The sequence below is a fragment of the Myxine glutinosa genome, chromosome 5 (genome assembly GCF_964187855.1).
Source record: "Myxine glutinosa chromosome 5, kmMyxGlut1.1, whole genome shotgun sequence".
In the NCBI taxonomy this organism is placed as follows: Eukaryota; Metazoa; Chordata; class Myxini; order Myxiniformes; family Myxinidae; genus Myxine; species Myxine glutinosa.
Window position 1 is genome coordinate 104,166,779 of NC_136265.1, and position 13,533 is coordinate 104,180,311.

The 13,533-nt window shown below is 42.3% G+C and overlaps 1 protein-coding gene across 4 annotated transcripts in view; it reads right to left on the reverse strand.

Annotated features, from left to right (window-relative positions):
• Positions 1-13,533, reverse strand: part of LOC137427288 (uncharacterized) — an 87,658-nt gene that overhangs the window by 64,951 nt on the left and 9,174 nt on the right. For all 4 annotated transcript variants that reach the window (XM_068116677.2, XM_068116678.2, XM_078778449.1 and 1 more), the window contains 3 exons: positions 9,373-9,435; positions 9,123-9,263; positions 1,330-2,841 (listed from right to left, as the gene is read on the reverse strand). In XM_068116677.2, the coding sequence (XP_067972778.2) occupies positions 1,330-2,841; positions 9,123-9,263; positions 9,373-9,435 (1,716 nt within the window). The remainder of the gene's footprint in view (positions 1-1,329; positions 2,842-9,122; positions 9,264-9,372; positions 9,436-13,533) is intronic.

Genomic DNA, 13,533 nt, shown 5'->3' on the forward strand with positions numbered 1-13,533 from the left:
CCGACCATAATAAACCATGACCTATCAGACATCCACTTCCTGTTTCGATCTCACTTTCCGTGGTCACGAACGGCATAAAGAGTTAAATATTAATGAATAAATATGAAATGACGATATAACAATTTGACCTTTTGTTTTGATGAACGGAAATAAAGGGGGGAAGTGTGTGTTGTGTTTGCTTGAGAATTTTGGGTGGTGAGGGGGCTTGAAGACAGTATTCGATCTTGCGTCCGCCATGTTAGTGCTCACTGCTACATGAAGGCAAACACGCCTCGGAGTTGTCATATTCACAATCGCTATGCACTCCCCATACGTAATCCCTTCATTGTAAAAACTAGCAAAAAGACTGTTAAAAAGATTTTGAACCGATCGGTGTTGTGGCCTTGTGGAGTTCGGCCTCAGATCATCGAGACAGCAGTCTGTTAACTTTTACACCGCCCAAATAGCTATGTGGCATTCCCTTGAGCAGAGATGACACCCATGTTGTTTGACATTTGTCCGTGGTCAATATTAACTTTTAACGATGCGTGCATGTACATCAGGAAGAAGATAATTGGTTAAGGTCGTTTATTGTCACATATATCCTTTCTGCATATCTCACGAATTTGTGAGTTGGGGGGGAAGGGAAAAGGGGAATTGAGGACTTGATGTCACATTTTACATTACGTTTAATTACCACGGTGTTGGAGTTGGTATGAAGGAATATACCTTTGTTTTCTATTTCCACTCACTCTGCTTGATTGCCTGCAGCTAATTCCCTAGTGAAACCTGCTGACCCATGCTTTATCTTATTGCACCTTGTATCCTTGAGGCTTGGTCAAAAACACATTCTTTTAGAGTGGGACTCGGTGTTTGATTTATTCTCACGCTATTCTCTCTGCTTATCTAACATGACAAGAAACAGGTGCTGTCCTCTCTTTGAACCAAGACCTCCACATTCCAATGGAGTGACCCTCAAGTAACGAGTGCGGTGCATTGCACACGAGACTCGGCCTTGTGGGGAACTGCCTGCGGAGATAGTTATCTCTGCTGCGCTGGACCTTCCCTATAAAATGAAGCTCACTGAATATTGTATTTTGAGAAGGGACCTGGCCAGTTTCGAGCTGATCCCTCTCTCTCCCGCATGTGTAATCTACCATTAAACGGCTTGTATTCTCAGTGCGGTGTCTTTCGTGTCTCCGGACATCCGACATCGGACCTCGTCAACTGGTCTCTGCTAGTATGAAATATTATACTTTCATTGAACATGTGCGGTGGGGATGGTGGGTATCATATTATATGTACTATCTCATCATGGCAATTCTATGATCTACCGACGCTAACACTTACTTGTGAATCCTGTCTCCTTTTTGTGTACTTCTTGATGTTCATATAAATTTGATGAACAAGCAAATGCGTTTCCACATGCAGAACACTTGTAGGGCTTCACTCCTGTGTGAATTCTTTCATGTCTTTTCATGGAATAGGAAGTCAGGAAATTCTTGCTGCAAACGGAGCACTTGTAAAGCTTTTCTCCACTGTGTACTTTGTGGTGTAGTTTTAAAGATTTTAATACGGCAAATGATTTGTTGCACACAAAACAGGTGTGGGGCTTCTCTCGTTGCTTGTTATCTCCATTTCTGGGTTTCAGAAGGTGGGAAGAAGATCCACCCTCCATCTCTCCTGCGTGTGTTCTTTGATGTGCGTATAAACGTGATGAACGAGAAAATACTTTGCAGCAAAGGGAACACTTGTAGGGCTTCTCTCCCGTGTGTATTACTTCATGAATGCGTAAATGTGACGATTGACTAAAGGCGTTATGACACACGGAACACTCGTACGGCTTCTCTCCCGTATGCGTTCTTTGATGAATGCGTAGATGCGACGACTGACCAAAGCCTTTAAGACACACAGTACACTTGTACGGCTTCTCTCCTGTGTGTAATCTTTGATGATTCTTCAAAGTTTGCAAAAGACTAAAGCCTTTAAGACATACAGGACACTTGTAGGGCTTCTCTCCGGTGTGAATTCTTTGATGGTTCTTCAAAGCTTGCGGAAGACGAAAGCATTTGAGACACACAGAACACTTGTATGGCTGTTCTCCACTGTGTATCGTTTGATGTAACTTTAAAGATGCTAACACGGTAAATGATTTGCTGCACACAGAACACTTGTATGGCTGTTCTCCTGTGTGAGTTCTTTGATGAATCGTTAAGGAAATCAAGGCAGAAAAGCTTTTAAAACACACAGAACACTTGTACGCCTTCTCTCCCGTGTGCGTTCGTTGATGAACGTATAAACCTGATGTGCGAGCAAACCCCTTGCAGCAAAGAGAACACTTGAACGGCTTCTCTCCTGTGTGCGATCTTTGATGTTCGTACAAGCGCGATGAGCGAGCAAACGTCTTGCAGCAAAGAGAACACTTGAAGGGCTTCTCACCTGAATGGATTCTTTCATGCATTTGCAACTTTGAGATAAACCTGAAGGCCTTGTTGCACACAGAGCATTTGTGAGGCTTCTTACCTGCGTGCGCCATTTGATGTTCATTAAAAAAATTCGATTCAGCAAAATCTTTAGAGCGCAAAGAACACCTGTACGGCTTCTCACCCACATGAATTTTTTTATGAAGATTCAAGGATGATAATGTGGTAAATGATTTATCGCACGCAGGACATTTGTGTGGTCTCTCCCTTCCTTGGATATTATTGAGGGTCTCTGTACAACGTTTACAACTGCGATTGTAAGATACGTCGCTAAATGTGCCAGTTGCTTGACGAATGGTACGAGTCATGTGCGGATTGAAAACTTCCACGTTGAACAACTGGGAGCAGGTGGAACAAGAAATCATTTCCATTTGTTTCTCTGCAAAGACACGTAACAAAAAGCACAAAAAATTAAAACCATGTTTGAAAAATATAGTAAACTGACAACTATTACACAAAATGAGATTTGAGGAGACACAAACTACATTATCAGACATTATTCAATTTTTCTGGACTAGTGTGTTGCCTTGACTTTAACACCAGGGGGGTTGACTCAGCCTGTCATCCTTCCAAGGACAGCAAATTGAGCACCAGTTCACTGGTAATTCCCTGTGTGTCGCAAGAAGCGACTAACAGGGTTGGCGGCAGGAAGAGCTTCCGGCCATAAAACATTGTTTCAAAAAAGGGGACCACGGTGCCCGAAAAAGGCCAACCAACTCTGCGGGGGGGAAATGGCATCTAAAGGTTTTTTTATTTATTTTATTTTTTCAATTTTTTTGCACAAAGCCTTCAATTGATATGGTGGCTTCGTCCGACGAAGGGTTAACACCTGAAATGTCTTCTTCTCCATGTTTTTTCAGGGCAGTTATCAAACTTCAATGAATATTCTGTTGAATTCAGAATGTATCGTTCCACCCATCAGTAGGAATAGAATGTTGGTTCTGAAACAACCACTCAACAGACACTCACCGACTCTCGCTGTCGCTCATTCGCGTTCGCTCCGTGTCAAGCTTTTATCTCACAACCAACATTCTATTATTACTACTTGGGTGCGTGAGAGAGAGGAGACACACCAAACTCTAACCTCATTATTGTGTATCATGCTGACATATTTACATTAAACTCAAAGAGAACCAACGAATATCTGTTTATGTTCTATTTTAGGGAATAGCTTAATTTTCTTACGACACTCAAATCCATCAATAATATTGACAAACAATATGTTGAAACTTGGTTATTGGTTTAAATATCGTTGTCGAGTCGAGGTGAATTGATTAACCTCCTTCAACGTTTGGGTCTGAGCCCCCCCCCCCCCCCCCCCCGAGCCACATATCACTTTGAGATTTTAGTAAATTATTACCCTCGCCTGTGGAGAGGGTATTGCATTTGAGTCCGTTTCTTTGTCTGTTTGTTTCTGTTTTTTTGTCAGCACAAAATAAATATGATTTTCTCTGCAACCCTTGGTCCCATTGACAGGAAATTTTCACCATAGTTGCATCTCCACCTGTATAATTTTTAAATGATAATTATGACATCATAGGTCACGTAGTATGGGCGAGACATCTTGGAAAAACCGAAAAAAATTTCACCTCTATATCTCTGAAAGCGCTGCATAGGAAAAATTGAGACATGGCTCATTGTAAAGAACTCTCCATGGAGAATACAAGATGTTAATGATGATGTCATAGGTGCCTCCATTATGACGTCATAATTCGACAAGTACAAAGGTTCATCTGATCAAGGTGAAATTTCTTGAGCATCATCGAGGGATAAATTGGTGGAGAAAAAAATGATGACGTCATCGGTCACGTGGTTCAGCCGCCATATTTGTTTTAACACAAAAGCCTTAAAAACCACTGAAAACACGTCCTGTCGAGGTTCTGCAATCTGATTGCTCTTTCTTGTTTTTCCATTGAATTCTTGACATCCATCATATCCTTTTAAACCCCTCAGTCTGCATGCTTTCCTTGGTTATTTGTTCAATAAGACCTTTTTGATATTTACCACATTTGTTATGTTTTCCATTTAAATACCAAGACTGTGATTTCTCCAATCTATGGTTTGGTTATTGCTTGGTTCTATCATTTATATACCAGTAAAAAGGTGGTGGTAACCTGTTAAAGTCCCCCAACCGTAATTTTAACATCATAACACTTAATCCTTAGGTCTTTGTTGTGTATCATACTGACACATTATCATCTTTGGTCTTTAAACTCATATCTGTTTAAACTCATATAGTCAATGAATATATGTTTGTTGTTTAAATCCATTCAGCCTGTTCAATCTCATTCGGTCTGGAAAAAAAAATAACACCACACCCTTGTCTCATTTCCCCGAAAATGAAATCCTGGCAAAACAGTAGAATGTTTTTAACTTTCAGAATGGATCCTACAAATGCTTCACTCAAGCCATTGTCATTCAGCCTGGAAAATCCCCCTTTTTGGAAGGTTTCTGAGACATTTCCCAAACAATATAAAGTAAATGGGAGGGAGACTTTCAAATAATATCTGTTTGTGTTTTATTTTGTCAAATGGGAATAATGATAACTTGCCAGAACTTGGCTGGGTTCCTAGACTTCATGTTTTTCAAACTGCACCCATTACAATAAATGTCGCAGGCACAGAGCGTGTCATTTCCCTGAAATACCCTTTGGAATTCGTATAAAGCTAAAACAACAGACAGAGTAATACAGTTTGAGAACACGGAGATGAGAGACAACTTGCTTTACCCAAACATTTATACGTCTACACCTTTGCTTTTAGAATGGATATTTTAACATCTGATGAAAATATGACTAAATATAGGTGAATATCATGACATATACTATATCATAATCATGACATATACTATATCTATATCACAATAAAATATGGGTGAATATCATGACTTGTATCTAAAGACTGATGTTCTTTTATTGGGAATTAATAAAAAAATTGGGTAGGGGGGATTTTAACAGGTTACCGCCACCTTTTTATTAGTATATAAATGATAGAACCAAGCAATAACCAAACCATAGAGTGGAGAAAACAATCTTGGTATTGTACACCGCTCCCTTTCCTATGCCATCTCCAGGCGCTGCATGACGTCATTGCCGGGCACCGAAGGGGGCTCGGCAATGAAGCACACTGAAAGGGAGTACTCAGTTTTCACTCTGGTTGTTACTTGCCGGAAAAGATTCCGGCAAGTATGTTGATCGGTTGGTTTGTCTGTCTGTCTGTCTGTCTGTCTGTGCGCAGCACTACGTCTACACCATTGCACGTAGAATCGCCAAACTTTACACACATTTGCCTTGCCCTGGAATAGACTGTGCCCAATTGATGATGTCATCGGTCACGTGGTTCGGTCGCCATCTTGGAAAAACCGAAAAACTTTGCACCTCTATATCTCCGAAAGTGCTGAATAGAAAAAAATTTGAGACATGGCTCATTGTAAAGATCTCTCCATGGGGAATAAAATATGTTAATGATGATGTCATAGGTGCGTCCATTATGACGTCATAATTCGACAAGTACAAAACTTCATGCGATCAAGATGAAATTTCTTGAGCATAATCTAGGAATAAATTAGTTTAGATAATGATGACAAAATAGATGATAGTAAACAAATAATGATGACGTCATCGGTCACGTGGTTCGGCCGCCATATTTGTCCAAAATGGCCGATAAAAAAAAAGTATATTCCGGCAAGTCCTCAGTCTCTGACCGATTTTTCATTCGTTTGTTTTCTTGTTTGTTTTCTTGTTTGTCCAGGCTATATCTCAGCCTTCCTTTGAGCTAGGAAGCTGAAACTTCGGCACAATAGTGAACAAGTACTTTGTCAAAAACAGTATTTTTTGTTTTTTGATGAATCAATTAATTGAGGAGTTATTTAATTATTAGCGATTAATTAAGTACTTATATATTTATTTTCTCTTCTGGGCATTATCTCAGGCACCTTTTGAGCTAGGGAGCTGATATTTGGACATGCCAATGACCAAGTGATTTTGCTGCAAATGCTATTTTTGATTTATTGATTAATCAATTAATTAATTAATCGATTAATTATTTAATTATTCGATTAATGACTAAATGTTTTTTTTGTTTTTTTTAAAGTTACAGATTCTGATGAAATGGTGGTGGTTTATGTATTATATTAGCCAATTGATTACCTATTTAATTTTTTTATGATTATTATTTATTTATTTTCATTATTAATCATTTATTTATTTTCTTTCTCATCTGGGCAATATCTCAGGCATCTTTTCAGCTACGAAGCTAATATTTGGACATGACAATGACCAAGTGATCTGGCTGTAAAGACTATTTTTTATTTATTGATTAATTAATTAATCGATTAATTATTTAATTATTCGATGATTGACTTAATTAATTAATTTTTTTAAATTACAGATTTGGATGAAATGGTGGTGGTTTATGTATTCTATTAGCCAATTGATTGACTATTTAATTATTTTATGATTACTATTTATATATTTTTATTATTAATTATTTATTTATTTTATTTCTCATCTAGGCAATATCTCAGGCACCTTTTAAGCTGGGAAGCTAATATTTGGACATGACAGTAACCAAGTCATGTGGCTATAAAGGATATTTTTGATTTATTGATTAATCATTTAATCGATTAATTATTCATTGATTAATAAATTAATTATTTGTTTTTTTATTCATGACTTTTTAAATTAAATTTCTAAAAGATACATCTTCGGATGAAGCACTAGTCACTAGTGGTTTAGTTATGCTATTAGCCAATTGATTAAGAAAATATTTTACGATAATCATTGATTTTAACTATGCAATTAATCAATCAATTATTGCACACCTCTCCCTCCAAATACAGTCTCCATGAGCTGCATGGCGGTATTGCCGGGCGCCTGAGGCGAGGAGGATATTTAATTATTTGGCATGGAGGCGGTGTACTTTGAATGTATGTGTACTTGTTTAAACTTCTTGGTGGAAAACCTAACGAATGTGGTAAATATCAAAAGGTCTTTTTGAAGAGATAACCAAGCCAAGTGGAAATAAAGCAAACAGGGTTTGAAAAGTTTTAGATGTCAGAAACTCATCGGAAAAAAGAATTTATGAGAATCTCAAAATGATACGTGGCTCAGGTGGTGCTCAGACCAGAACATAGACAGAGGTTTATCATCTCGTCTCTGTTGAATAAAGATATTTAAACCAATAACCAAATTCCAACAGATCGTTTGTCAATATTCTTGATGGTGATGAGTGTCATAAGAAAATTAAGGTATTCCCTAAATTAGAACATAAACAGATATTCATTGGTTCTCTTTATGAGTTTAATGTAAAGATGGCAGTATGATACAGAATAATGCTCGGTTAGAGTATGGTGTGTACACACACACACACACACACACACACACACACACACACACACACACACCGTTGGTTGTGAGATAAAAGCTTGACATGGGGCAAACGTGAGAGAGCAACCAGAGTCAGCAAGTGTCTGTTGAGTGGTCGTCTCAGAACCAACATTCTATTCCCACTCCCTTCCACCGACGCAGAATGATTTTCAAACTCTGGATTCTCCAATTTCCAGGAAAGAGGTGAAACAACTTGAGGGTACAATCCGACTGGGGAAAAGAATAATTCACATCGACCTGAAAAGGGTTTTTTGTCAGTGAGGATAACCAAGGGAAGACAAGCCTGTCGTATAATTCACAATGTACTTGCACCTGCCTTTGGAAACTCAGAGAAATTTAGCCTCTCATGAACAGCCATCCGGGATGGTGAGACCAAAAGAGCTCTCAAGACAGCACTTCTTTGAAAGGTTAATCCACAAAGTAAATATGAGAGTTCGTTTATCCTTTCAGAGAGGAGCTGTGACTAGTTGCGAGTACTGTACCTACAATAAAAGTCACATTTTTGGTGTGGGAGCAGTTTCTGTTCTTGTGTAGGTTATGAGAGATATATCGACGATCTTTCAGTACAACAACCTTATACACAACTCAATCTTAACTAAGAGAGTGGCTACCAATGATTGAAAAGAACAGAAAGACCACAATATTACAAACAACGGACACAATCCAAGGAATGGCGTGGATTTTCACTTCCCACCAAACAAAACCAGATCTCGTATGTTGAATGGAAATGTTCCAGGTGTAACACATCGTAATAAAGGAAACATCTTATAGTAAATGTTTTGAGATCGTTACGTAACTGAGATGAAGAATGTACTTTCACAGTAAGTTGGTGTCGGCGAGGGCAATATTGCGGAACTCGATCACATGATTTTGAATGGGTTTTGAGCAGTTCATAGGGTGTGATGCAACGATCCTCAATACACCTCTCATTTCACATGTTCAGATTGTCAAAAACTTGTCTTTCAAACCTGCCAGGTCCCACCCAGTAATCTCACTTCATTTGTTATTTCTAATGCTATTTCCAAAGTGTGTATTAGTGAAACAGAGACTTTTCAAACGTTGGCTTCGTGCGTCTGATCAATCCGCAGTGAAGGCCAGAAATACAAACTAATTTCAACTAACTTCATTGTTTCGTGAAGATAAACAAGCCGACTTGGTTGACCACAAGTTAATGTATCTGTTATTTCACAGAATTAGCAAATAAATCATTTCATCGTTAAAAAATAACAAACAAGTAAAACAGTGTGACGTGTTCTCTATGAGGTTCGGCTTACCCTTGAGCAAATGAGCAGCTGCGCTGAACTCCCACGGAGGAGAAGCACGTGGTTCCTGCTTCACAAGCTCATTGCTCAAAGCATCTTCGGAAGTCTGAAAACAACTCTGGAAAGTATCCATCGTCTCCAGATGAACTTCACCTGCAAACCATTTTATAACAATTTGTGTCTTACTCTGGAAGGCATTTGTGTTATTGGAACTGGACTGGACGATTATTATTTATGTTATTATTGTTGTTGTTCTTAATACCTTTGACAAGCGAAGAGTAATCATCAATGAACTCGGACTCCACCTTCACTTCCACAATAAAATCTGAAAACACAAACATCACATTCAAACTCAACTTCAAACGGCACTTCCAAAGAAACTAAAAATGACTTCAGCTCTGGACTGCAACTGTTTACTTTTCATTCTCCTGAAAAATATTTATTTGAAACCAAGGAGGAAAAGGAAACCCAATGGTTTGACTTTCTGTTGGTCAAGAAATTGCAATTGATTTCCACAATAGCGGAAAACGGACGGAATTCACAGAACTGGCGACTTGAAACGGAAAAACTGACAAACTAATTTTCCTGTTCGGAATGATTTTCGATTTTGTTTCACTGGCAGACCGTTCTCTCCACAATATCCCTTTCTCTCCACATTGTCCCACAGAGAAAGGGACAACGTGGAGAGAAAGGCACAATGTGGAGAGAAAGCGACAATGTGCAGAGAAAGAGACAATGTGGAGAGAACGGGACAATGTGGAGAGAAAGGGACAATGTGGAGAGAAAGGGACAATGTGGAGAGAACGGGACAATGTGGAGAGAACGGGACAATGTGGAGAGAACGGGACAATGTGGAGAGAACGGGACAATGTGGAGAGAACGGGACAATGTGGAGAGAACGGGACAATGTGGAGAGAACGGGACAATGTGGAGAGAACGGGACAATGTGGAGAGAACGGGACAATGTGGAGAGAAAGGGACAATGTGGAGAAAGGGACAATGTGGAGAAAGGGACAATGTGGAGAGAAAGGGACAATGTGGAGAGAACGGGACAATGTGGAGAGAACGGGACAATGTGGAGAGAAAGAGACAATGTGGAGAGAAAGAGACAATGTGGAGAGAAAGAGACAATGTGGAGAGAAAGAGGCAATGTGGAGAGAAAGACGCAATGTGGAGAGAAAGAGACAATGTGGAGAGAAAGAGACAGTGTGGAGAGAAAGAGACAGTGTGGAGAGAAAGAGACAGTGTGGAGAGAAAGAGACAGTGTGGAGAGAAAGGCACAGTGTGGAGAGAACGGGACAGTGTGGAGAGAACGGGACAGTGTGGAGAGAGCGGGACAGTGTGGAGAGAGCGGGACAGTGTGGAGAGAGCGGGACAGTGTGGAGAGAACGGGACAGTGTGGAGAGAACGGGACAGTGTGGAGAGAACGGGACAGTGTGGAGAGAACGGGACAATGTGGAGAGAACGGGACAATGTGGAGAGAACGGGACAATGTGGAGAGAACGGGACAATGTGGAGAGAACGGGACAATGTGGAGAGAACGGGACAATGTGGAGAGAAAGGGACAATGTGGAGAGAAAGGGACAATGTGGAGAGAAAGGGACAATGTGGAGAGAAAGGGACAATGTGGAGAGAAAGGGACAATGTGGAGAGAACGGGACAATGTGGAGAGAACGGGACAATGTGGAGAGAACGGGACAATGTGGAGAGAACGGGACAATGTGGAGAGAAAGGGACAATGTGGAGAGAAAGGGACAATGTGGAGAGAAAGGGACAATGTGGAGAGAACGGGACAATGTGGAGAGAACGGGACAATGTGGAGAGAACGGGACAATGTGGAGAGAAAGGGACAATGTGGAGAGAAAGGGACAATGTGGAGAGAACGGGAGAATGTGGAGAGAACGGGAGAATGTGGAGAGAACGGGAGAATGTGGAGAGAACGGGACAATGTGGAGAGAACGGGACAATGTGGAGAGAACAATGTGGAGAGAAAGAGACAATGTGGAGAGAAAGAGACAATGTGGAGAGAAAGAGGCAATGTGGAGAGAAAGAGACAGTGTGGAGAGAAAGAGACAGTGTGGAGAGAAAGAGACAGTGTGGAGAGAAAGAGACAGTGTGGAGAGAAAGGCACAGTGTGGAGAGAAAGGCACAGTGTGGAGAGAACGGGACAGTGTGGAGAGCGGGACAGTGTGGAGAGAGCGGGACAGTGTGGAGAGAACGGGACAGTGTGGGGAGAACGGGACAGTGTGGGGAGAACGGGACAGTGTGGAGAGAACGGGACAGTGTGGAGAGAACGGGACAGTGTGGGGAGAACGGGACAGTGTGGGGAGAACGGGACAGTGTGGAGAGAACGGGACAGTGTGGAGAGAACGGGACAGTGTGGAGAGAACGGGACAGTGTGGAGAGAAAGGCACAGTGTGGAGAGAACGGGACAGTGTGGAGAGAGCGGGACAGTGTGGAGAGAGCGGGACAGTGTGGAGAGAAAGGGACAATGTGGAGAGAAAGGGACAATGTGGAGAGAAAGGGACAATGTGGAGAGAACGGGACAATGTGGAGAGAACGGGACAATGTGGAGAGAACGGGACAATGTGGAGAGAACGGGACAATGTGGAGAGAACGGGACAATGTGGAGAGAACGGGACAATGTGGAGAGAAAGGGACAATGTGGAGAGAAAGGGACAATGTGGAGAGAACGGGACAATGTGGAGAGAACGGGACAATGTGGAGAGAACGGGACAATGTGGAGAGAAAGGGACAATGTGGAGAGAAAGGGACAATGTGGAGAGAACGGGACAATGTGGAGAGAACGGGACAATGTGGAGAGAACGGGACAATGTGGAGAGAAAGGGACAATGTGGAGAGAAAGGGACAATGTGGAGAGAACGGGACAATGTGGAGAGAACGGGAGAATGTGGAGAGAACGGGAGAATGTGGAGAGAACGGGAGAATGTGGAGAGAACGGGACAATGTGGAGAGAACGGGACAATGTGGAGAGAACGGGACAATGTGGAGAGAACGGGACAATGTGGAGAGAACGGGACAATGTGGAGAGAAAGGGACAATGTGGAGAGAAAGGGACAATGTGCAGAGAAAGGGACAATGTGGAGAGAAAGGGACAATGTGGAGAGAACGGGACAATGTGGAGAGAACGGGACAATGTGGAGAGAACGGGACAATGTGGAGAGAACGGGAGAATGTGGAGAGAACGGGAGAATGTGGAGAGAACGGGACAATGTGGAGAGAACGGGACAATGTGGAGAGAACGGGACAATGTGGAGAGAACGGGACAATGTGGAGAGAACGGGACAATGTGGAGAGAACGGGACAATGTGGAGAGAACGGGACAATGTGGAGAGAACGGGACAATGTGGAGAGAACGGGACAATGTGGAGAGAACGGGACAATGTGGAGAGAACGGGAGAATGTGGAGAGAACGGGACAATGTGGAGAGAACGGGAGAATGTGGAGAGAACGGGAGAATGTGGAGAGAACGGGACAATGTGGAGAGAACGGGACAATGTGGAGAGAACGGGACAATGTGGAGAGAACGGGACAATGTGGAGAGAACGGGACAATGTGGAGAGAAAGGGACAATGTGGAGAGAACGGGACAATGTGGAGAGAACGGGACAATGTGGAGAGAACGGGACAATGTGGAGAGAAAGGGACAATGTGGAGAGAACGGGACAATGTGGAGAGAACGGGACAATGTGGAGAGAACGGGACAATGTGGAGAGAACGGGACAATGTGGAGAGAAAGGGACAATGTGGAGAGAAAGGGACAATGTGGAGAGAACGGGACAATGTGGAGAGAACGGGACAATGTGGAGAGAACGGGACAATGTGGAGAGAACGGGACAATGTGGAGAGAACGGGAGAATGTGGAGAGAACGGGACAATGTGGAGAGAACGGGACAATGTGGAGAGAACGGGACAATGTGGAGAGAACGGGACAATGTGGAGAGAACGGGACAATGTGGAGAGAACGGGACAATGTGGAGAGAAAGGGACAATGTGGAGAGAAAGGGACAATGTGGAGAGAACGGGACAATGTGGAGAGAACGGGACAATGTGGAGAGAACGGGACAATGTGGAGAGAACGGGACAATGTGGAGAGAACGGGACAATGTGGAGAGAACGGGAGAATGTGGAGAGAACGGGAGAATGTGGAGAGAACGGGACAATGTGGAGAGAACGGGACAATGTGGAGAGAACGGGACAATGTGGAGAGAACGGGACAATGTGGAGAGAACGGGACAATGTGGAGAGAACGGGACAATGTGGAGAGAACGGGACAATGTGGAGAGAACGGGACAATGTGGAGAGAACGGGACAATGTGGAGAGAACGGGACAATGTGGAGAGAACGGGACAATGTGGAGAGAACGGGACAATGTGGAGAGAACAGGACAATGTGGAGAGAAC